The 25,171-nt window shown below is 42.1% G+C and overlaps 2 protein-coding genes across 7 annotated transcripts in view; one reads left to right on the plus strand and one right to left on the minus strand.

Annotated features, from left to right (window-relative positions):
• The first annotated feature begins 194 nt into the window (after positions 1-194).
• Positions 195-16,827, plus strand: sec24d (SEC24 homolog D, COPII coat complex component). Of its 2 annotated transcripts, none has more exons than XM_085400231.1 (23): positions 195-586; positions 2,246-2,448; positions 2,589-2,691; positions 3,018-3,154; positions 3,265-3,570; positions 4,148-4,269; positions 5,808-5,919; positions 6,111-6,238; positions 7,832-7,970; positions 8,459-8,574; positions 9,431-9,555; positions 10,608-10,799; positions 10,977-11,070; positions 11,584-11,700; positions 11,860-12,030; positions 12,410-12,506; positions 12,601-12,746; positions 12,857-12,995; positions 13,379-13,497; positions 13,597-13,776; positions 13,866-14,057; positions 14,526-14,615; positions 15,160-16,827. In XM_085400231.1, exons 2-23 carry the CDS (start codon positions 2,298-2,300, stop codon positions 15,298-15,300), a joined length of 3,117 nt encoding a protein of 1,038 aa, XP_085256357.1. In that variant the 5' UTR covers positions 195-586; positions 2,246-2,297; the 3' UTR covers positions 15,301-16,827. The 2 variants fall into 2 exon arrangements, with proteins under 2 accessions (XP_085256357.1, XP_085256358.1); XM_085400232.1 differs by having other exon boundaries at positions 195-566.
• A 717-nt stretch (positions 16,828-17,544) lies between these two features.
• The window catches only part of kcnip4a (potassium voltage-gated channel interacting protein 4a), a 164,466-nt gene continuing 156,839 nt past the window's right edge, over positions 17,545-25,171 (minus strand). For all 5 annotated transcript variants that reach the window (XM_085400236.1, XM_085400233.1, XM_085400235.1 and 2 more), the window contains 6 exons: positions 22,686-22,755; positions 22,111-22,181; positions 21,452-21,559; positions 19,685-19,789; positions 19,535-19,597; positions 17,545-19,444 (listed from right to left, as the gene is read on the minus strand). In XM_085400236.1, the coding sequence (XP_085256362.1) occupies positions 19,397-19,444; positions 19,535-19,597; positions 19,685-19,789; positions 21,452-21,559; positions 22,111-22,181; positions 22,686-22,755 (465 nt within the window). In that variant the 3' untranslated portion in view covers positions 17,545-19,396. The remainder of the gene's footprint in view (positions 19,445-19,534; positions 19,598-19,684; positions 19,790-21,451; positions 21,560-22,110; positions 22,182-22,685; positions 22,756-25,171) is intronic.

Below are 25,171 nucleotides of genomic sequence, written 5' to 3' on the forward strand. Positions count from 1 at the left end.
ATATAAAAATGAAGTGTGACTAGGACATTTTTTTTTGTCGGAGAGAAAGCTCATGTGCGTTACTAAGGTGACGAAACAACGCATGTACTCTCGAGGACCACCACTCAACCCCTGTGGAGCCAGTGGTGCTGACGTGTATGGGTTCCCTCTCTTCCACGCATGCGCACACGGCAAACTGCGTCTGGGCCTCGTCAAATTAGCCACTCCATTCTGCTCGAAACAGAAGTGCATGTAATTCCTTCAACGTACAACGTGAAGTAGCGTTTTGAAACAAAAAAATAAGGGTACAAAAGGTTGTTATTGTTTTAGTTAGTCGTAAAATATTGATATTTCTACACTCAGGCTCGCGTTTGCATCGTTCATTTTGGATAAGCAAGTTTATTCGTCGTTAAGAGTTTTATTTTGAAACGCATAACAGGAAGCAGCTCACCGTTCTCTACGTGGCTGGAAACGCTGGTTTCGTCGCACAAACCAACAGAGCGACCGGTGCCGTGGTGGAGTTTGACGTGGCACTCTGCTTCAACTGAGAGGTGTAGATAGTGAAGAGGACTCTGCCCGACACACAGGTAGATTACAGCCAACAGACGTGAGTATTTCTATCTCCGGTAATTCTTCATTTGAATGTATTTATTGTAGAAATAGCTACGTTTCTGTCTCAGAGGAAAACTTTGTAGTAATTTCCGCGTTGCTAGCAAGATGTTTTCAGTCTGTGTGATTATAACTGAGCCGAGTGCTGTGTTGTCACATTACTGCTCCTCCTCTTTTTTCTTTAAAAAAAAAAAGGGCATTAAGCTACATTTATTGTCAAACAACAAGCTACGTGTTACTGACAAAATTGTGTAGTAGCAGCAAACGGGCCAACGTTTCCAGCTGGATGTGAATTAAAGGAAGGCAGCAATGCTTCCCCCCCCCCCTTTTTTTTTTATAAAAGCCATCATAACGGTATTCGACGTGGCAGCTCTCGAAAATGTCACACGCATTAACTATTGCACCGCTCAATTACCACTCATATTGCATTTTTAAAAGGTTTTATTTGGGTGAAACGTGCTTAAAATTGTCACTTTAAAGTTATAAAAGTAATCATGGAGATGTCATAGGCAGCTGTTGCGCGTTGGCCCAGCTGTTCCCATTTCCTTTTAAAAACTTTACAGGCCACGTTTTGTTTATAAGGCGTTATTTTTATTTTATTTTAATTTGTTTTTTAAGAGCAAGTTTAAAGCAAGTAAAACTAGGCATTTTGGTTAAAGGTTTATTAATGTTGGCAGAAAAACAATGTAAACACTTTGGTAAACACTGGAGCAAAAACAGAAATGAGCTGCTGGTGTTGTTAATTACTGATGATACACCAACAGATTGGCATTGTTTATTGCGAGATAAAGCAGTCAAAGGTTCATCTTACTGTGTGCTAATCATTGCATGAGGTCAAATATCAGTAGTCATTGGTGTGGTTTGTAAACACTGAAGATATGATTTGGTTTTGAATGAGGAGCGTAAAGATCCACCAAATGTTTGTGCAAACGGTTGTTAATTTTATGAATGTATGATTACAAGTCACATGTAATTATGTATGTGTCGCAATGAAGAACCAGACCTAAAAAGTTTTGATTTAACTTGTCCAACCTTGCCACCTGGCAGACACAAGCTTCATTATATGCTTGTGTTCTGGATACAAACATCTAGGATTTTTAGCAGGTTTTTACATAAACGTTCACCTAACAAGCAAAAGCTTCCTGGTTTGATTCCAGGAGGAGATGCGACTGCCTTTGAGGGGCGATCGTGGCTCAAGTTGGGAGTTTGCCTTGTAATCAGAAGGTTGCCGGTTCGAGCCCCGGCTTGGACAGTCTCAGTCATTGTGTCCTTGGGCAAGACACTTCACCTGTTGCCTACTGGTGGCGCCAGTGTCTGGCAGCCTCGCCTCTGTCAGTGCGCCCCAGGGTGGCTACAATGTAGCTTGCCACCAGTGTGTGAATGGGTGGATGACTGGATGTGCAAAGCACTTTGGGGTCCTTAGGGACTAGTAAAGCGCTATACACATACAGGCCATTTAGTATTTTGTCAGGAGAGGCATCCAGCGTAAAAATGAGACTTGCCAAGCTCTCCACTTTGGCAGCCAAAAGCAGCTTTATTTTCATATTAAACTTTTTTTTTCAGACAAAAACAAACAAACAAATTAAAATCGCTATATATAAAACTGAAGTCCTTGTTTACTTTTTATAATCTAAGTATCCCAGTTTCACTGCCCTAGGTCATACTCTTTCATCTTGGCATGAGAAGACTGTGAGAGACATCCCAGCATCATGAGTCAACAGGGTTATGTCGCTGCACCCCCGTACTCCCAGGCCCAGCCAGGGATGGGGGCATATCAAGGTGGATTCGGATCTGGTCCTACGCAGCCCCTCTACGGGCATTATGGGGGCCCACCTCAGGCATTCAGTGCTCCACCTGCAGGTAAAATGCATTTAAGTGTATTAAATATAACTTTTTTTTTTTTTGTTTATCTTGATGTGCATGTCTTTCAGAGTAAGAGTAATGGTTCATTTTGAAGCTATATCAGCTCCTGATATTATAATGTCTGTTACTCACTGAAGGTATGATGAAATCATCAGTTGCCCCAGCTGCTAGCATGCCTCTGCCTGCAGGGTCTAGTCAGTACAATCCAAACGTCCAGCAGAATGGCTCTCATCCTCAAAGGTAACGTTCCTTATCAGACTGCACCGACTCAGATCGACTGATTTTCCTTGAAGTACAAACAACAAAGTGATGAATTTAAGTGGGCTGAAAGTTCACGCCATCTGCCTTTAAAAAAATAAAATAAAATAAAAAATAAATGTATTTTTCACCATCCCACACCATGAAAGATGTTCACTGTTAAGTTATGTTAATAGGTTGTTGCAATAACAGCTGCTAACTTTTGCCATGTCTTTAAAGCAGCTTTAAAAACAAGGAACTGTGCAAATATAAGAATGCATTGAACCTCACGTATAGCTCAGTGCAATAACTGTTGTTATGATCTTCAGCTACCCGGCTCCACCAGCTGTATCTGCACCGTATGGACAACCACCACACTCACTATACAACAGCATGGCATCACCTGGCCCGCCTCCAACACAGCAGCTCACCAATCAGATGAGTTCTATGAACTTAGGCAGCCATGGTAAGTTTTCTGTATAGCCTCAGATCATACGGTCTTTTAATTATAGTCTTTTAGTGGAATTGTTAGGTTGGAAAACTCACTACATAAGATGTGCTCTTTTTATTTCTTAGTCCAAGGACTGCAGAGCCCTCCTCCTCCAGCAAGCTCTGTTGTTCAGCAGCCTTTCCAGACACCACCTCCTTCAACAATGGCTCCACCACAGATGCTTCCAGGCCTGCAGTCCCCCCACATGTCCCCTCTGATGTCTCCTCCACAGTCACCCCCAGAAAGCATGCCAATGGCAAGCCAGTCGATGGCAGGCACATCAATGGCAGGCATGGGTAGACCGTTCCCTGGGCCACCTCCTCCAGGCCCTGGAGGTTTCCAGCAACCTGGTTTGGGATCTGCTGGTCAGCCAGGATACCCCCAGCAAGCAGGTAACTCTGAGCCAAAAGCAGTGGACATCACAGGTTTTCATTTAGACAGGTATCTCAACATCTGCATCTAGGGACCTTACAATCTATACAGCATACAACACAATCTGGCTTTGATTCTGATCAGGAAAATTCAAGAACAGTGTCAGCAGTGTACCCTCTGTGGAAATAGAAATATCATTTATTGTCCCTCATTGGGGAAATTCACATGTTCTAGCAGCAAAGTGACAGGCAGGTGGAGCATGCAGATTCACACAAAAGTAAAGAATATAAAATAAAAAAACAAGAAATAATATACTGTAAAGCAGCGCTCCCCAACCTTTTTTGCGCCACGGACCGGTTTATGCCCGACAATATTTTCATGGACCGGCCTTTAAGGTGCCGCGGATAAATACAACAAAATAAAACTAGTACAGGTACCGAAAAAAAGAAGATTTATTCATAGCACACGTGAAAAGACCCAGGAAATCAGAGTTAACGATCACTGCTAATTCATCAAGTAGTTATAATACAGCTGACTGTTCTTGCATTCTTTTCAGTGGAGCCAATAAATACCTACAGATGTTGTTTCAATGTACAGGTCAGTTTGGAGGATACATGGCTGGGCCTCAGCAAAACATGCCAGGAGCCTTTCCTGGAGCACAATCTGCAATGGCTGGCCCACCTCAGAAGAAACTGGACCCCGACTCTATCCCTAGCATTGTGAGTGAAAAGCATGCCTTCACTTATCAGCACAGCACATTTGTCTGTCCTCATTTTTTGTCGTGAACTAGCAGCTTATTCATTCTTCAAGAGTTGTGTGGCAAAATTACTGACATCGGCTACTTTGTTACTAAATATTTGTAGTGATTTTAATTAAAATGGTGGCTAATGCAAACAAAAGGATTAAGCAAAAAGTCTAAGATTACATAAAAAGTGTTCGGGGATATTAATTTGTCTTCAGATCTGGGCATGAACAGTATGTTTTTATTTTGTCATGGCAGGTCTCCTGTCTTTATGAATGATGGACATATTATGCTTTTATGTTGAAGTCTGAAGCCTGAGGCCCAAAAGCTCAGGATTCAAGCTACTCTAAATACCCAGTTTCTGTGTATTTTTCTTAAGCGCTTTGTTCAGTGTGATGTCAAAGGGGTAGCATGACTAATATGGTCATCTCAGGCTGTGAGCACATTAGCCACACCTACCTGCTGTTAGAATAAGGGGCAGCCAATCAGAACAAAGTTGGCTTATGCTACAGTAACACTAGGCAAAAACACTGATAGGACACCAAAGCGAAACCAAAATTGTTGTGATCCTGTACAGTGAACTTGTTGCCTTAGAAATGGTTGCTTTGAAGCCAGGGGTCAGGTCTTTGACCACTTGCAGTCGGTTTTTGTCTTAAAATTGACTTTGGTGTGTCAAGACGTTGATAAAACAACTCTAAGATAGTGTCAGTCTGCTATCAATCAGCTGTCCATTTGCCATTAAGTTGGGTTAAGTTTGCAGTTACATACCAACTTATCACATACATCAGTTTGTAATAATACCACGATTAACGGCAATAAATAAATGTGGAAATTCACATTAAGTACTTGAATGCAAACTCCAGTCATGACCTCATAGATTTGAAACAGAAATTCCCTCACAAATAGTGACGTAGTTGCTACGAGACAGCGTTTTAACTGCAAAGTGGCATAACTGTTTTTATATAGGAATATAACTGGAATACAACCAGTTTGCAAGCAGCTGAGTCGAGTCTACCACTGCAACGAGAGATGTCGCTCAAAGAGATATGTTGTACTCGTCACCATGGACTGAGTCAGACTCTGTCTGCATTTATGAATTACATGGAAATATTTTGCAAACCTTGTCTGAGAGTGACTGCAGTCAGTCTGTACAATTACCTTACAGCCAAAAGTGGTTGCCCCGAAGTTGAGGGTGTTGCATACTCAACCTATTACAAAATATTTTTTAATACAATAAACTGGACATTGTAGGGATGGTAACCTAAAGGAAAAGGAGCTAAAACAGCTCATTTCAGACAATGGATCAACTGCGGGCAAGTCTCAGTACAAGATAAATAACAATTATATTTAACTGTAAATCAGGTAGAATTACTGTAGCAAAAACATGGAGTTGAAAACTAGCACAATATGATTACCTTTAATGAAGTATCCATTCTAAAAAAAAAAAAGTGCTTTTAACTAAATGATGTTAATAAATATCAGATTGCACTTTAATGCATAACATTTCTACTTTAGACCCATGTGATCGAGGATGACCAAGTGAAACAAGGAGGACAGGTTTTCACCACAAACATCAGAGGACAGGTTCCACCTCTTGTCACCACTGACTTCACAGTGACAGATCAAGGTAAAAAAATGCATATCCAAACTTTTCGTTGAGCATTTAGTTACAGTAGAGTATTCATTTATCCCTTATAGCGAGTTTATTTGGGAAAGATTTAACAGTAAAAACAAAGAACTGTCCTTATATTGAAATAATATAACAATATGAATTGGAATAAACAACAGATTATTTATGCTTCGTTTTGCTAAATCCAGGTAATGCCAGCCCCAGATTCATCCGCTGCACCACCTACTCGCTTCCCTGCACTGCTGATTTGGCCAAGCAGTGCCAAGTGCCCCTTGCTGCCATCATCAAACCCTTTGCCAGTTTGCCAAAGAATGAGGTAAGTTACCGATTCACATAAAACTTCATCCGGTCGCAACACAAAATTAAGATTCTACGATAAAAGGTGGACAGCTACTGTAAGGTCATCCATCCATTTCTCAGGGTTTGCATTTTCATTGTTGCAATATTATTTTCAAAACACTGGACGTGATGAGGAGGAGTGAAATAACTATGCTAACAATTAGTGATTGATTGTTAGCAAATGAGCATATCACAGATATCCTTTTTTCAAATATAGTATCACCAAGATTTATAAAATAATTATTTTTTAAATTCACTTTTTAATTCAGTATGACCCAAAATGATGAACCCATTAGCAAAGTGTTTACAGAGACCAAGAGAGCAAGCTGTTTTCCAGTAGACTTCTATAAGAATAGATGTTTTTTTGCACCGTAGCGATTTCCATCTGGTGGCTTTCAGGTAGAGTTTCAGGTTTTTAGGCACTAATGCATCATCACTACAATCTTTTTTTAATATACAGTCTGTTGTTAAAATACAGTAGAAAGAGAGAGGAAAACAAACTCATCTTGTACTGTAAATGTAACATTTGCAATGACTGATGGGTGCTAATATACACCACTGTCTCTGAGAATTTATTCATATCTGTTGCTCATCCATCCCACACTTATCCTTGGACTGAGCTGTGTTTTTGAAATCTTGAACACTGTCATATATAATGATTCATAAATCTTACTCATAAAGAACACTTGACACTGACTGTTTCTAATGCTGTAGAAGGAGAACCAGTTGTTTATGCCATATTCTCCCAAAGAGTTTGACACTTTATAAAGTCTATGTTAAAGTCTTTTTGGCATCCTCCTGTAAGAGAGACAGGATCGTTAAAATGTCAAAAGTCACTTGTGATGGTTACATATTCTACACTGTTATTTCTCCTTTAATAGATGTTTCCATGAACTACAAAAGATCATTTGTCCCACGAATGACCTCCTTTTGGATCACGTGTGGTCCAAGAACCCTGTCTTAGATATTTTCCCCTCTACACTCGCCTTGTCCCAGACACCAGTTGGCCTTTTTAGGCAATGTTAGCACTGTCTCATCTGGCTTTTGGCTAATTGGCTAATGTCAGATCTGCAGGGACCAGAGAAGACAAAAAAAGTCTTATACAAAAAGAATGGAAAATTAGACTCAGTCCCATCCAGTGCAAAAGGGAATTTAGAGTAGCCATAGTTAATCACTGCTCTGAGGTTGTAGAGAACCAAAAGAGCACGCTGCTGGGTCTTAATGTTGTTTCATTGCTGTTGTCATACAACTGCTTTTGCTTAGCTCCAAGATATTATAAACACTTTTACTCTCCTCCTTAAATTTGCTGGTGTAATAACAAACCTGCTTGCTGCCCTGTCTACATGTGTTTTAAGGCACTGGAGTTCATCTGATGCAAACATATTCAGTTTATGTTGTGTCAGAGAGTACTGAATAAACAGTGCGAAGACACTTTGTCATCTGTGCGTGGTGTGCGTAATCCTCACCGTTTCTATTCTATTTTATGATAAACTCTTCTCATTTTGAAAGCAAAGTGTGTTTTTATTTGGGTGTCGTAGAGCTGATCTATTCATCTTTATTCTCTGTGCAGACTCCACTGTATGTTGTGAATCATGGTGATACAGGCCCAGTCCGCTGTAATCGATGCAAGGCGTATATGTGCCCTTACATGCAATTTATTGATGGAGGGCGCCGCTACCAGTGTGGTTTCTGCAACTGTGTCAATGAAGGTACAGCACAATACAGAAAAACTAACTATATTTTAATCCTTGGACTCTGTGTGTGATTCACTGTTCAGAATATTACAATATTATTGTTGTTATACTCGATCTTGTGGCAGCATCCCAGTTCATCCTTTGTCTGAAACAAGTTGTTGAGCTCTATTGCCCCTCTCTTTAAGACATATATTCCTTGTGAATGACTGCACTTCATACATTTGAAAGGCAGATGGGTGTTTATAGCCAGAGCTGAGTGCTTAAGATGACCGTATCTTATTGACGTCATGTGGAGTAAACAGACAAAAAAACCCAAACGACTGTTTAGAGCAGGCTAAAGCCTGAGCTTTTGGCTCACAGGGATTACTTATACAAATGCTAACCTCATTATTTGAAAGTCTGTCCCGAGGGAGCAAGATGAAAGTTATTAAATTTAATTTAAAGAAGAAAAAGCGCACAGTGATCAGCTCAACACAGAGTTATATTTCTCTCTCTGCTCCTAGTGCCAGTCTTCTACTTCCAACATCTGGACCACATGGGCCGAAGGGTGGACTTCTATGAGAGGCCCGAACTGTCCCTGGGATCGTATGAGTTTGTAGCCACTCTGGATTACTGTAAGGTACACAAAGACTGATATCAAGTACACAATATGCAGGGTAAATAAAGCTGGTCAGACTGATAGAAACAAGCACTTAGATTCAGGCGTTGTTTGCTTGTGAAAGGATGAGTTTATGCACTGATGCAACTGAATGATGTATCACTTCAAATAGCTGATTCTTTGTTTAGTTTGTTGAACGCAGTAAAAGAGATTTGTATCGGAAGAACGGCTTTTTGGATTTTTCAAAGGACATTTTTGGCCAAACATCCTGTGTTTTCAGCATCGCCCGAACAGGACAGAACAGGGTTCAGCTCAGTCTCTTCAAAGTACAAAAAAACTGTCAATGATGCCAATCAGTGTCCCCACTGAGCCTGTTGAGAACATTAGAGGGTTAAAGTAAGTAGGCAAAGCTGAGTCACTCCACTGGCCTACTTTTGCTCTGTTTAATATGCCTTATAAACAATCTAGGCAAGGCCAGATAATAAACAAAAGCCTGTAAGGTGAGTGTCTTGTAATGGGTGTAACTGTGGAAACATAATATCTCACTGACAAGCCCCCTCACAAACTTCACTGCTGTTCCCTTGTTTTTAGCAATTTATCCCTGATACGGTGTTCAGAGTTATAAAGAAGCATAGAGGGAAATATCTTTGATGAATAACAGAAACCTAAAGTGGAAGACAATGATTGATCCTGTTATGAGCTCACTGATATAGGTCTCTGATAACGGTGTGTTATCTCGTGACTTGTGTGTTTAAAAGGCCAAGGAGAGCTGCTTTCCTATTTGTAAATTCGACATGTTACGTTGGAGGTCAGCCAAGCTATCATTGCCCGAAAAGGAGCAACTCATTTATTGTGCCTGCTGCTGTTTCTCCCACAGAACAACAAGCCTCCAAATCCTCCTGCCTACATCTTCATGATTGATGTGTCCTATAACAACATTAAGAGTGGCCTGGTAAAGCTGATATGTGATGAGCTGAAGACTCTGCTGGAGAAGCTGCCCAGGTACACACAGTAAAAAGCACACTTGCTCACTACGCTGCAGGGCTTCCCCTGAAGCCTTACAGATCAGCCATCCTGCTGAACATCAGCTGAACATGAAACTTTGCAGATGACGGGTACGAGGGAGCGCCAAAAGGGAAAATATGACAGTGCACGCTCTCATCTTTGAAAAGTATCCTAAACAAAAAGCTTTGTTATGGTTTTCTGTTAAGAATGACTTGATTTATGTTAGAGGAGAGGATGGTGTACTTCACCTGGTTACTCCCAAAATAACTTGGAAACTGTCCTGCCTTCTCACTAGTCCATCAGTGCCAGCAACAACATTTCCTTAAATGTCTCCTGCCATGACATCACTTTTTAAACACCTAGCAGAAGCATATGCAAGATAAGGGCTTCTTTAGCTGCGTTTGAACCTCTGCTTTTGCTTTCACAGGCACTAAATTAAACCCACTGGATACTCGGTGGTTTTCATGTGGTTCATGTAATTCTGCAGTATTTGGAAAAAATGCATGAATAATTCACTTAAGAAGGTGGAGGGAACTTTAAATAGATCCAGATGTGTAGATGAAGGCTTTTAATGATATTTTTATCACCACTGGTATGAGGAAGAGCACAATAAATAAAATCTGCTGAATCTGTTATTTAGAAAAGCAGCTGTAGCTGTAGAGGAGCCCCGAGGAGCTGTTTCCAGTCACATTACATATTCCTACGGTGCGAGCCCTTGATTTAAGAACGTACGTCTACAAAGTGCAGTTGGGATTGTCAGGAAAGAATGTTTTGAAATCACTCATATGGTGACAGGTTTTTATTCATGGTCCAGGTCAGTGCAGCTGCCTATTAGACTTCTGAATCCAGGGGTTTCTGATAAATGTCAGCAGGTATTGTGTCTTTAATTCTTTACGTGTGCTGCCACCTTAACCCAAAATCATCTTTGTGCGCCTGGAGGCACAGTGTAGAAGCAAAAAATGACCACGGCAGGCAAGACTCCCCAGTAAATACACATCCTTTGGATTTAATCCATCCTGGAATTCACCGATTGCTCGTTCTCTCCACAGAGAGGAAGGCATGGAGACCTCAGCAATAAAGGTCGGCTTTGTCACCTACAACAAGGTCCTTCATTTCTACAACGTGAAGAGCGCTTTGGCTCAGCCGCAGATGATGGTGGTGTCAGACACGGCCGAGATGTTCGTCCCGCTGCTCGATGGCTTCCTTGTCAACTACCAGGACTCGAGAGCCGTCATCTACAAGTAAGAAGCACTTCGTCACTGATGTGCGGAGTCACTGTTTATCTTAGAGGGCCCTCTAGCAGAGAGCATCGGACGCAAAGTACTGTCAAACATTTCAAGAGTAGCTGTTGTGAAAGCATTAACGAGGCAGTGTGACACGTCCGTGTCAAACCATAATCCTCTTGCTTGTCTCTGCAGCCTCCTGGACCAGATCCCTGACATGTTTGCGGACACCGCTGAGAGCGAAACGGTCTTTGCCCCTGTCATCCAGGCCGGCGTGGAGGCATTTAAGGTTAGCCTCAGTGTGACACCTGTCAACGCTGAAGTGGAACTGAGTGTAGCTCCCTGAAACAAACACTTACTGTAGGTTTGTTTCAGGGAGGGTGTGGGCTTCCTAAAGGTTTGGGGTAATTTAAATCTAAAACGCAGTGCTACTATGCTCTCACCAACACTGGCTCTCAAGCTTGAACTCATTCAACCTATCAACTGAGTGAAGCAACATGTAGATTTTACTCCCCCTGATATGTTTGTGTTTACTTAAAGTCCAGCAAGCTTTCCCAGTGATATGAAGTCAGTGTTTTGGCCAGTGACAAAGGGAAAGTTCCCACGCAGCTTTTAATTGGAAGCAGTTGCGATATTACACAACAGCGAGGAGTCAGAGACGTATTTATTTGTTCGTGCCCATTTATGTGGCGTACATGAAGTCTAGCATTAGAATATTTGCAGGAGTTGATATTTTTTTCACCTCTTGACCTCGTGGCTAAGCGAGATCTTCTTTCCCCTTCCATCTCTTTCCGCCCTCCAGGCAGCAGAATGTAGCGGAAAGCTCTTCATCTTCCAATCGTCCATGCCCACTGCCGAGGCTCCAGGCAAACTGAAGAACAGGGATGATAAAAAGCTGGTGAACACAGACAAGGAGAAGGTGAGTACCTTTTTATGTCAGTTGTGCCCCTAATCTGAATTCTGAACACACAGCGCTGGGCATAAGGAAAACCAATGCTGGTCTGATCTCAGTCTAATTACAATAAGTGTTTGAAACTGGTGACCTAATCTTGGTAAACTGTCTTGTACTTTTCCACAGACCCTGTTCCAGCCTCAGAAAGGTGTTTATGAGCAGCTGTCTAAAGACTGTGTGGCAAGTGGCTGCTGTGTGGATCTCTTCCTCTTCCCCAGCCAGTATACGGACATAGCAACCATGGCTGATGTGCCGTCACACACCGGAGGCTCCGTCTATAAGTACAGCAACTTCCAGGTACCAGCAGACGTGTGGTGCCTGTTTACATTGTATTTGGCTCTAAGCGCACGCACGCACAAATGCTGCATGCAGACTCATAACGAGCAGTTGTTTTATTCTTGTAATTGTATTAAGAAGTCCTAATTTCACACAGAGGCAAAGTTTGCTGCCTAATAAAAGTGAATTGTACCTACATAATGAGTTTGGCACAGAAGCCAGTCTGATATAAAATAGTCCCAAAGGAACGGTGCAGTAAGCATGGGAAGTTTGCACATAAGTACAATGTTGATTTTTATGCCTGGATCTGCTTCTTACAGACACGGCTCCAACAGTAACAACCAACACTGCCATCTGCTGGCTAAAACTTTGTTTGTTTGTTTTTGCTTTTTGTTGACAGATAGAGACAGATGGGGAGCATTTTCTGAGGGACCTGAGGAAAGATGTACAGAAGAGCATCGGGTTTGATGCCATCATGCGTGTCCGTACTAGCACGGGTAAGAGGAAAGACACGGTCGCTCTTTTGGTGTGTTCTGATCTATCACGGCGAGTTACCTCCCAGTTTTTCACACTGGTCTTTGTCTCCTTTAGGCTTCAGAGCCACTGACTTCTTTGGCGGCATTTATATGAACAACACCACAGATGTAGAGATGGCAGCGGTGGACTGCGACAACGGCGTGACAGTAGAGTTCAAGCACGACGACACACTGAGCGAGGAGACCGGAGCGCTCATGCAGGTGTGTGTTAAACCAAGCTTTATCCCAGACTGGTCATATTTGAAATCTTTTCTCTGAAGATTAAAAACCCAAGTATGTTTAAAGCTTATGTTTCACGCTTTTTTCCCCAGTGTGCCTTGCTGTACACCACCATCGGCGGGCAGCGGCGTCTCCGCATCCACAACCTGAGTCTGAACTGCAGCTCGCAGTTGTCAGAGCTGTACAAGAGCTGCGAGACGGATTCGCTCATCAACTTCTTTGCCAAATCAGGTTAGATTCCTCTGGAGTTCAGGTGGACTGCATTAGTTCAAACTCTGCTTGTGGGAAACATATTTTATGATGTAGTGCAGAGGCACGGCCTGCTAACACACTCAAATGTCATCTGACATTTGTTGATTATATCCCATGTATCACTAAATAATCTACTTTTACTCATATGTTTCACATGATGCCGTCCTTCTGTAATCTGCACATAGCGGACCATGAGTCCAGCTGTGTTACTGACCTCTGTTACCTTTTGGTTTTTTACCTTTTCTTCCACCTTTTTTTCCCCCCATACTTGCCATCAGATGCCTCTGAGCCGCCCCCCATGTTTTTGTCTCTCCTGCTCTTGCTTTGTTTTTTTTAACTAATCTTTTGTCCTGCCCCCTCAGCTTACCGTGCCATATTGAACCAGCCTCTAAAGAATGTGAGGGAGATCCTGGTGAACCAGACGGCTCACATGCTGGCCTGCTACAGGAAGAACTGTGCCAGCCCCTCCGCTGCTAGCCAGGTCGGAGAATCACACCTAGAAAGAAGTTTCAATGTGTATTTTAACTTTAGGATTAAAAAAAACAACTAACCATATATTTTTTAATAAATCCACCCGTAGCTGATCCTTCCTGATGCCATGAAAGTGTTCCCAGTCTATATGAACAGCCTGATGAAAACTGCCCCCCTGGTGGGCAGCACTGAGCTCTCCACGGACGACAGAGCCCATCAGAGGCTGTCGGTCATGGCCATGGGAGTGGAGGACACCCAGCTGCTGCTCTACCCACGCCTCATCCCTCTGGTAGGGAATAAAAACACTTTGCGCTTGGTCATCTCACTTAGACGCACACTATTAGTTTCAGTTGCTAAACCCTTTGTACTGTTTTTCAGCACAACATAGACGTCAACAGCGAGAAGCCGGCCACTCCTGTGCGCTGCTCTGAGGAGCGTCTCACAGACTCTGGCATCTTCCTGCTGGAGAACGGCCAGTCCATGTTCCTGTGGCTGGGCCAAGCAAGCTCACCAGACCTCATCCAGAGCCTGTTCAACCTGCCCTCCCTCGCCCACCTGCAAGGACACATGGTCAGCATTCATTTCATCACTTTGGCCTCAGTGTGCTCAGAATCCACATGAAATGGTTTTTGAGATATTAGAGTTGACATTTTAGCTCCCCGGTGCCTGGCGGCATTACGGTATGGTCAGAGAATGTCTGGATGGTAAAAGTCCAGTTTTGAGAAATCATCTCAGCACATCATAATTCAGTCATGTTCGACTCTGCCCACATTTTATGAAGTATGACTCACTTGAACTCCACTGCTGTGTAAAATGAGCTAAACTGAGTCAAAGCTTTTGTAAACCTCAAAGTTTTAAACAAGTACGCCCCGCACACAGAGATCAAAGATCCACGTTTATTTTCAAGGCAGAACTCAAAGACTTCAGTATGTGGTACTGCGGCACAGGAAGGAGGCAAGCAGTATTTAGGACTGGTCTTTATTTTTAGTGATCAAACTGCTCCTAATTACACTAAATCTTTTTGTTTGTTTGTTTTAGTGTGCGCTGCCGGAGCTTGACAACCCTTTGTCGAGGAAGGTCCGCTCCATCATCAGTGGCCTTCTTGAAAAGAGGTCAAACTCTATGAAGGTAAGCGAAACACAATCCAAAAGCATTGTTTAAACACAGTTCACATCCTTTATATTTGAACCTATTTAAACCAAAGAGAACATGGTTTACTTGAGGTGAGGCAGAGACGATATTGAGGCTTTTGTTGATCTCTGCTTCCCTCTAGTGGAGCTTTACAGTAAATACACTCCCCCAAAAGTTGCAAAAACATCATTCATTTATTCATGTTTTGCCCTGTTTCTATATAAATAGTCTAATCAAAGTACATCTACAGAAAGCACTGTACAAATGGCCCCATGCACTGCACACCCAGTGCTATTGAGCAGTTAATATATAGAAAGTTTGAATCCTGGATCCACAGAGGACCACACACATATACACACACACCAGCCTTAAAGTGAAGCTGAAGTAAATTCGATAAAATAGATGAGAAACATGTTTCACAAAAACAGGAACGTGCCAGCTGTGACAACAGAAACAATGTGAATAGATTTTGTAGTGTGACAGCTCCTGTGTTCCAGCTGTGCTGGAAATCAGTCACACTTCTCTTTTCTGCCCTGCTCAGCTGCAAATTGTGAGGCAGAAAGACAAACCGGAGATGCTGTTCCGTCAGTTCCTGGTGGAGGACAAAGGCTTGCACGGCGGGGCTTCCTACATGGACTTCCTTTGCTACGTTCACCGAGAGATCAGGCAGCTGCTAACCTAACCCGCTCAAGTTCGGGCTCAGGTTCCCCAACTGGACCGTGTGCAAACCTCTAAGGCTCAGTCTCATTAGGTTCTGTTTGAATCTTTAAGATGAGCCACAGAATGACAAGAAGAAACAAGGAACCAGGGAGAGCCCGTCGTCAATTCAACTTCCAGAGTCCAAAGTTGCCTTTATCATTGTTTAGTGGCCCACAGTATGATCTTCAAATAACCACTTGACACATGAGGAACTTTAAAGTAAATAAGGGAATGAAATGGACAACACATTAAGGATTTCCCGCTTGGGTACTCTGTGTGATGGACTGACATCGATGCCCGAGGCTGAAATGCACTCTGGCACGAGGCCCATCGGCATAAGCAGTACAACTCACTGTGTATTCAATCGGGTAAAGTGTTTTTCCCCATTTTACTTTGTAGATTTATAGGATCTGGATTAGACAAGGGGTTATTTGTGGGCCATACTGTAGACGTTCACTAGTCTACTCTCCCAGGAAGACTGAGTATATTTCAGTATATTTCACTTTTTAAAACTCTTTTTAAACAACAGATGTTCAGAGAATATTTGCAATATTCAAAGGTCTTGCAGAGGTTTGTACATTTTATCACGCTTTTGGTGTCTGACCAGAAAATTGATTTCAATAAATGTTTAAAGCATGTATCAGTCATTTCATAATTTAACAGAAACAACGCTGAAACAAAAGCCACAGGCTGCCAGGACCGAAGCGCGGTCCTGTTATCGCACCCTGAGTGATTCAAAGCATTCGATTCACACATGCCCCCACCAAAAATCTCATTCTTTGACCATTTATGGCTTCACTGCATGCAGTGGTAAACATAGCGTTTTGTTTGGGTGCTCTGAGCACACAATGAGACGAACACAGCTAAACCCTCTCTACATAGAGAACACGTCTGATGAAAAGTGACACTTTTTCTTTTCCAATTACGCGCGACTCAGAGTCGGTGCTCAAAACGGAAAATATTTAGTGAGGGATTACCTCAACAATCCAACATAGGAATTTATATATGACTTTTTGTTGTTGTTGCTTTGGGCCTGCGCTGCTGTTGTGCTTCAACTGCAGCACGTTTTAATTTATACGCCGACTTTTATGGCAGATAAAAACAGTCGAGCTACTGTTTGTGTCGGCTGATCATTAGTGTAAGGGACTATCTGCTTACTGCATAACCATCCAAAATCGTTAAATCTTGTGTTCAGTGATAACATGTAACATCATCACTTCATTCAGTGTAAGGTCACCTTCTGTTAAGAGGTACTGTACTTGCATCAGTATAATTAATGTTATCTATCTGCCTGCTTTTACGTTGATATATGTAACATCATAAAATCTACATGTCTCTGTGTAATACAATATAATTGTTTGGTTTATAAGCAAACTTATCTCAGGTAATCTAAGTATGTAGAAAGCAGTGGCTGGAATCTGACTGGAAAGATCGTTTTTGTGGAAATTTGTGCCAGATGCATTTCATTTCTCACCTTAAATGTCTTTTTTTTTTTTTTTTTTTTTTAAATCCAAGTCAACTATTGTCTTTAAATGTTGCTCAACTTTGTGAACGTTTATGTTTTGTTTACAAGTGCAATTTATTACATCACCCTCTGACGCATATTAAAATGAAAATTTCATATCCATACGCCTCATTGCCGCTGTGCTTTTTAAACCAGAGCATTGTTGCACTTACCATGACTGGTGCTCATCCTCCTACTTCAACATCCATTTTAGCTACACTTGGTAAGATTCAAAATACAACATTCATTTTTTTCATCCACTTTTTTCCTCTATACACTCTAAACAACAATATTATTATATATCCCAGTTTATGCCATTCAGGCAAGAAAGAATCAAGTCAATCGCCTTGTGTAATTCCACATTGCTACCACCAGGAGGCTTCAGTGAGAACCAGTAAGCACAACATACACTACATGGTCAAAAGTATTTGGGCCACGCCTCCTAATCTTCATTTCAGGTGTTTTCAGTCCCATTGATGTATGAAATCAATAACAGAGCCACGCAGGCTGCCTTTACAAACATTTGTGAACGAATGGTTCAAATGAGCTCCATGAATTTCAGGGTGGTGCTGTAATAGGACACCACCGCGGCAACAGGTCAGTTCATGAAATTTCTTCCCTTCAAGATATTCCAGGATCAGTTGTAAGTGGGATTATTGGAAAGTGGAAGTGTTTAGGAAACACAGCAGCTCAGCCATGAAGCGTCAGATTGTGAAGTTGCAGAGCATCAGCACGGAAACTGTGCACCGGGAGCTTCATGGCTTGGGTTTCCATTGCTGAGCCGCTCCTGTGGGTGTAATGTGTAGGTGGCCTGGTACTTTTAGATCTAAAATATGACACGCTTTTGATGGAATCGATTTTTAAAAGTTTTGTCTGCAAACTATTTGATCTGTTTGTAACTTTCCAAATCAACCGTGTTGCTCTTTTGTATTCCGTAGTGGATAAAAGTTACTTTTCATCATCAGGTCTCTGCAAATAAAATACAAATCACACTCAAACAAGCGGTTTAACAAACAGCAAGTTAAACAAGCTAAAACCAAACTATCTCCTTTTACATGAATAACAAGAAGCAGGGCTGAGAAAAAGTGTCATTTTCTTTACTAAATTATGGATGATTAACATGCCTCACCGAGGAGGTTCATATGTTCCCGACTCCCAGTGATACATCGTAGAAACACACTGTACACTTCGAAGGACAAACATGATGAACCATTAAATGTTGCGACACATTAACCATAAACCACAGCTCTCAAGTATAAGTCGTATTTCTGCCTACTTCCTGTGTCTAATATCCAAGTCTCTGTGGAAAAGAGCAAGAAAAAAAGAGAGCGCATGTCAGACAGAAACACTCAGACACACTTGAGACACTTCTCTCAATAATCCTGTAGTTTTTGCTAACATTTGGGAGCCAATCAAACCAATCAGGCTGAATCGGTGTGGGCAGCTGCATCCCACAGGATGGAGGAGGAGGAGAGAAACAGCAAGAAAACCCAAACTAATGAGTATAATACAAAGTTTGTACCAATAACCAAACCCCACTGGCCTTTCTTATTAAAAACAGTGACTCATATGAACAAATCTAAAGACCTGAAAATCACCCGAGGGTGACTTTTCATGTAATACTGTACAATGACCTGAACACCTTATAAATAATCCCAAGCACTGCTCCTAGTGTAAACTCATAAAACCCAAAGAAAAACATACTGATGGATGATTTTACTTTACAGGAAATATACATACATGAGGTTAAATGAATTCCACTGAAAGCAGCATTTCTCCTGTGACAAAGAAATGGTTGTATAACATCATAAGTAGAGCTACCTGTGTGCTTCTGTAGACAAACCATCGATATTATGGTCCAAGTTTGACATCAATACAATCCTTGTGTTGTCTCATTCTAGTTGGCAAGTAAACAAGAACAAAAGTTTCTCAAGGAGTTCTTATCTAATAATGTTTTTTATATTATGTACAGTTTAAAATGGTAAAATGTATTGTTTTTTCTTTTTTCCCCCTCTAAACAGTTCCTTCAAAGAGCAGAAAGACAGACCACGATGGCTAACTAAATCGGGAGGGAACACTCTGGAATTGGGAGCCGGTCTGGAATGTAAAAGCAGACGGAGTGTGACGTTACACCCGATGTTTTGTTCGGGTGTTTCTGATGCTGCAGAAAGTCACAGTGATCTGATTTGGCAGTAAATAAAACAGAACAGAATCTGTCTGAAGCCTTTCGTTAGACGTCTTAGGCAGAGTTCGGCAAACACAAAGACACTCCAGAGACAGAAGGCGGAAATCAACCTTAAAGTTAATGGTTTCATTTTGAAGCATCTCCTTTTAATCCATTTTCACTATTTCACTTAGAAGTTTCCCGAATTTGTTTAAAAGAAAGCGGCAACCAGCTCCAGAGTGTCCACGCCTATACCGCCTACTTACAACTGAGGCCCTCTGTAATGAAGAATAACTGTATCTATGGTCAAAAAGTCTGCATAGCACACTGTACACAGTATGAGTCCAAGTCAGTAACTGGGCCAAGCTAAAGATGATGGTCTCTTCCAAATCCTCCACAGCCAGCCGAAAATTAAAGAACGTTTTCAAAGAGGTGCATCGATCGCATGATGTTTTCATCCTGAGGATACAAAATAAGAGACAATACGATGAGCGGTGCTGAGACTGTGCCAGCAGCAGTGCGAGCTGATGTTCTGGGGATCGGCCTTACGTTTTGGCAACAGTCGATGAACTCGTCTATGGTTACCACGCCGTCTTTGTTCTTATCCATCTTCTGTTGGAGGCAGACAAAAGGAGAGATATGAAGGTTTTCCTGAAGCCTCGTACATAAAACAGTAAAATCTGCCAACTGCCTGCTTGCCTGAAAGAATACTTCTACGTGCTGACGGGGCGTCTCCTCTTTGAGGACGGGGTATGTGCATTTTCCCATCATGTCGTAGATGGCCTTCATGATGTCCAGCATTTCCTGTGATGCGCAGAAAACATAACAGAGATAAATACAATGTCTTACACTCAGTTTGCACTGACTGCTCGCTAGCAGTTCTTGTGTCCTCACTCATATCTTACGTGCGACTGGATTCATGCACGAGTCGTGTCTCAGGATGAATTATTGGTCAGCGTCAGAAAAAAAATAATTTAAATGAATGGCCCTGAGCCTCAGCTGTTATGCTAATCAGCACGTGTTGCATTATAGAGCATTCATTTGCACCGGGACTGTTTGTTCTTTCAGGTCCCCGTAAAACAGATTCAAGGAGCAGGAAGTTCGAATAACAACCCTGAGAATTTAAGGATGGCGATTATTTTATGTTGTTTTGTGATTTCTGCACTACATTATTACATTATTCAGCTTTACTTATAGTGTTGAATCAACATCCTAATGAGTGATATACATATATACTCACTGGCCACTTTATTGTTCAACTGCTTGTTAACACCAAAGTCTAATCAAGCAATCATGCGGCAGAAAATCGATGCATTTAGATACATAGACATGGTCAAGATGGGACCATGAAGTTCAAACCGAGCATCAGAATAGAGGAGAAAGTTGATTCATATTTCAGTGACTTTGAACTTAGCACGGTTCTCGGTGCCAGACCAGTTTAGCAGTTCCTGAGTGTTTCAGAATCTGCTGGGATTTTCCCACACAACCATCTCTAGAGTTTACAGAGAATTAGCCAAAAATAGATAAAACATGCAGTGAGCAGCTGTTCTCTGCCTTGATGGTGTCAGCGGTGAATGGCAAGACTGCTTCAAGTTGCTAGAAAGGCCATAAGTCAAATAACAGCTTGTTACAACCAAGGTACGCAGAAGAGCATCTCTGAACACACAACACATTGAAGCTTGAGGCAGATGGGCTACAGGAGTTGAAACAAACAGCTGTGCAGGGAAAATACTATTAGCTTGTTTAGGCCGGCTTTGAAAAAAGTGGCTTTAAATGTTTGCGGGCTGACTTAATCCCTGCGTTTGAATTAAATTAAAAGGAGCCAGCTTTGTTAATGAACATATGGCAGCTCGACAGCTTTAAAAATAGTGAAAGTAAAGAATAAAATTAAAGGTTAGGGTAGTTTTAGTTAAGCTGTAAATGTAGTCAGGCCACACTGGCAGTACTTTTGACACAAACTACTTTTGACACAGTAGATGGCAAAAAGAGCCAAATGTGGCTCTGGAGCGGCAAACTGGAGACACCTGCTCAGTACACGGACTGAAAACAGTACTGCAACTCAACCATAAGAGGGCAGTGTTTGTTTTCAGTACAGCTAATTCTTCCTAAGAACTTTTATTTTAAGTATTGTGAACTCCAATGCTTGAGTGCTTTCACACTGACAAGCTTAGTGAGCCAGTAGGAGGAGGATATGTCAATGTTAACCCACAGAGGCAGATTCCTGGGAGGATGTTTTCTTCAGTTTAACTGTTACATTTTGATCTTTACTGTACAAAAATCGAGCTTAGTCTGCAGGCTCAATGTGAACATTAGCAAAATGCAAACTGGCGTAGCGCTGTGCTCGATCAAAATCGACGAATCGTGGACATCCTGTACAACAACATGTAAGTGAATTAACTAAAGCATGCGGCGTGAAACACGGCAAATATCTCAGCACTGTGACCTTCGTGTTTTTAGGAGACGTACCTCTTTAGTGATATATCCGTCTTTATTGATATCATAAAGGTTGAAGGCCCAGTTGAGTTTTTCCTGGACTGTGCCACGCAGGAGGATAGAGAGACCCATAACAAAATCCTGTAATGGAAACGCAACTTACTGACAAATGTGCAAAACATCACAGCTTTAACTCAACAACGACGCATGAGACACTTTCTACGTGAGGCACTTCAACCGATTCCACCCTTTCTGTGAGGATGCCGTCCTCTATCACGTATTCATTAGAGGAAAATGATGAAAGTGGAGCTATCATAAATCAAAAATAGCTCATTATTCAAATGTTTAGTCGACTCAGTGTCAGTCCTCAGGGAGATCTCGTACTTCAGAACAGAGTGGACCGCACATTAGGCAGGGAAACTTTGTTTGGCATAATGACAGCTGTTCCCTGTTCTGTCCTAATAAGCAAATAAGTGCCCTTCATAAATATTAATCAAATGTTGAGCATCTTGAGTAAACTTGATGAGGCTAGATTTTTTTTTCTATAAAGGGGGTTGCAGGTTACATAATGATCGAGTGTAAAGCCTCGTCTGTAGGAGCGTTTGATGCGCACGCCTTTTCGACAGCGAACCCACACACTGGTCGAGCTTTAAGACACTGAGAAATGAACAATCTGGCAACTCTGGGCTTACCTCAAAACTCACAGAGCCATTGTGATCCGTGTCAAAAGCATTGAACAGGAAGTGTGCGTATGTCGAGGCATCTATGGAGAGAACAAACAACCAATCACAGAACATCTGTCGTGATTACGGCTCGCTGGCAGTGGTGGCTACTGCAAACAAGAAAAAGGTTCAAAGCGGAGACTGTTTTTTCTTTTCCACTTCAAAGAAAACAGGCTCGCGATGAGAGGGAAGAACAGTGTGCTTAGAGCTGAGGGTTTTATCATTGTTTCCTCTGTGCTGTGCCATTATGTTCACTGGCCTGCCTTTCTTCTCTCTGAACAGATATATCAAAGCTTCCTAATGTTTCCTCTGTTCCTCCTCGGGTTGAATCTTTGCATAATGATGAGAGCCAACAGAGAGAAACTCAAGGCTGCCTGAATACAAACTTCTCTTCTCCCTCTGCCTCTCACCGACACTGTGTTTTCATGGGAGGCGAGGAAACCTAACGTACTCCGGACTTAGTGCAATTTTTGTAAACACGCATGAATGCGGGAGCTCCTGGGAAAGGGAAAGCATGCTGGGAAAACAAAGCAGCAGGCACAGACCTCCTTGCGGGAAGAACTGTGCGTAGATGTCTTTAAAAGTGTCTTCGTTGACGACCCCGCTGGGACATTCCTGCAAGACAAAATGGAGATGCGCAGGTTATCTGACATCTATGTTTACAGTCCTAGCCTTAAACTTGAGTTCACATAGTGCCAATCACGGTCACGTCTCACTAAAAACAGGGCACCTCTGAGAACGACAAAGTCAGCTAGCAGTGGGAAGATGTCTTTAAATGAAAAACAACATATTCCACCAGTGACTGACCATCGAATCCTCAGCAGCTATCTCGTCCATGCCTGTGGTTATCTGGCAGCATTCACTGGAAAAGACTGAATAGTAACATACCCAAGAATTGTGCGTGTGTCTCTTTTCAAACAATCAAAGTAGCGGATGACCTTGCTTGGAGCAGCGTGGTGATGGAGGCAAATAGTTTTACAGGTTCGATTCTGCGGCACACGCTGACGGGATATTGACTTTAGAAAGTTACCCCCTACATGGGCAATTTCCAGGGCAGGAGCCTCGTGTTTCTCTGTATTTTATGGAAGAAAATAGCCAACAGCAGCGAGGGCTTTTATTGGAAATCAAATATAACAAAACAAAACAAAACACGGTGTGGATGCAAATGCGAACACCTCTATGATAGAAGGACTTCTGAAGCTACATTGTGCTTGTGAACTTGCATCAACATCAACATATTCTATTCCCTTTCACGAAAGTCAAAAGTAGACACGTTAAAAGGCTCTCTGAGTATGAGTAACCTCGCTAGAATTAAAGGGCACGCCGGGTTTCCTGCTTCCCGTGACCACGTCTCATCAGCCACTTTGGGAAACAGTGCGGCGAGGGGAAGAAAATAAAGACGAAACCTTCATCGTCTTGCTTCAAATGGGCGTCTTGTGTTTCAAGTTAAGAGGATGCTGCAAGGTTGTCTGCGCAAGTCCCCTGACACCCTCCTCCTTCTTGGTCTCACAGACTCAGCTGAATATCTTGCAGGGTGAGGCGAGAAAGAAGTTTCGGAGACAGAATGTGCACAAGTCTGTCTCTGCGTTGTCATCTGGCAGGCTCTAACCTGATTTGTGAAGTCTGAAAGTCGTTGCTTGGACTAGCGTGTATGAATCATAATGATGTACAATGAGGAAAATTACTCTCCATCATGGTTGGAATAAATGACACCTAATTATAACGGTCACAGTGCCTGGATTGAGGAAAAATATTCAGGCTGTTAATTTATAAGTATTGATCTTTATTCCTGGTAAAACAAAAGACTGCAGCTGCAAAGAAAACAATTAGTGCTTTTTGACTTAGAAAAGTATGACATTGCTGTGATATGTGGATGTTAAATGTGAAGCAACAGCGTTGTGAAAAGTTATTTTTTGCATATCTGTCACACTTGCATGTTTTAGAGCAGCGGTCTCCAACCTTTTTTGCGCCACGGACCGGTTTATGCCCGACAATATTTTCACGGACCGGCCTTTAAGGTGTCGCGGATAAATACAACAAAATAAAACTAGTACCGGTACCGAAAAAAAGAAGATTTATTCATAACACACGTGAAAAGACACAGGAAAAACGAGTTAACGATAAAAACGATAACAAAAAACCCTGAAAACCGATAAAAACCCTGAAAACCATACATTTCACACCTGAGCCTCAACTCTCGCAGCCCGGTACCAAACGACTCACGGACCGGTACCGGTCTGAGGCCCGGGGGTTGGGGACGCTGTTTTAGATTATCAAACAATTACAACACAAATACAAAGTGTTTTTAAATGATGATTTTTTTTTATTTAGTGAAATTTAGCCCTATGTGACAAAGTTTTTGCCCCCCTTCTTAACTCATTAATTAACTGTGACTCTTCATTTTTTGGAAAGCTGAGTTCAATCTACCAGCCACGCCCAGGTCTGACTACTGCCATAGCTGCTGAATGACTTGCATGCTAACATTAGTGATGTGCGATACCACTGATTTCCTTTCCGATCCGATACAAAGTAATATTCAGGGTGGTATCGACGATACTGATCCGATACCGATACTTTGTACAAAAACGTATTTTATTTATTGTATCTCAAATTATAGCGTCATAATGATTACAGGGCATCAGATTTCTTGTTCTTATCACTTAATAATGCAGGGTTCATCATATAGAAATAAAAAAACTAAAGTTGTGCCTATTTGAACACCTTGCCTGCCTGCAGCACTAAAGGACTCCGTGAGAGACGTCTGTCTCGCCCTAGCAGCACCTGCCCCTGTCCTCCTCTTCAGTTCGTCTCAACATACGCTCGTCATATTCTGTGATATGATTTACTCTGAGGTGTTTCACAAGGTTAGTGATGTTGCCACAACCATACATGCCAACCCTCCCGATGTTTCCGGGAGAATCCCGGAGCCACCATTCTCCCGAATTTCCACCTGGACAACAAAATTGAAAAACCATATCGCAGAATTCATAGCGGGCCCAGCCAATTCCAGTTTCCAACAATGGCGGCAGCT

This window comes from Rhamphochromis longiceps, linkage group LG3 (assembly GCF_057381845.1).
Source record: "Rhamphochromis longiceps isolate RC_006_pf linkage group LG3, R_longiceps_female_GT1.1, whole genome shotgun sequence".
Taxonomy (NCBI): Eukaryota; Metazoa; Chordata; class Actinopteri; order Cichliformes; family Cichlidae; genus Rhamphochromis; species Rhamphochromis longiceps.

Excerpts from the sequence above, each read along its gene's own strand:
- sec24d (XM_085400231.1), top strand. The coding sequence starts at position 2,298 with ATGAGTCAACAGGGTTATGTCGCTGCACCCCCGTACTCCCAGGCCCAG. Across the intron at positions 7,971-8,458 it reads CTGCAACTGTGTCAATGAAG|TGCCAGTCTTCTACTTCCAA; the intron begins GTACAGCACAAT and ends CTCTGCTCCTAG. Across the intron at positions 14,058-14,525 it reads CCCACCTGCAAGGACACATG|TGTGCGCTGCCGGAGCTTGA; the intron begins GTCAGCATTCAT and ends TGTTTGTTTTAG.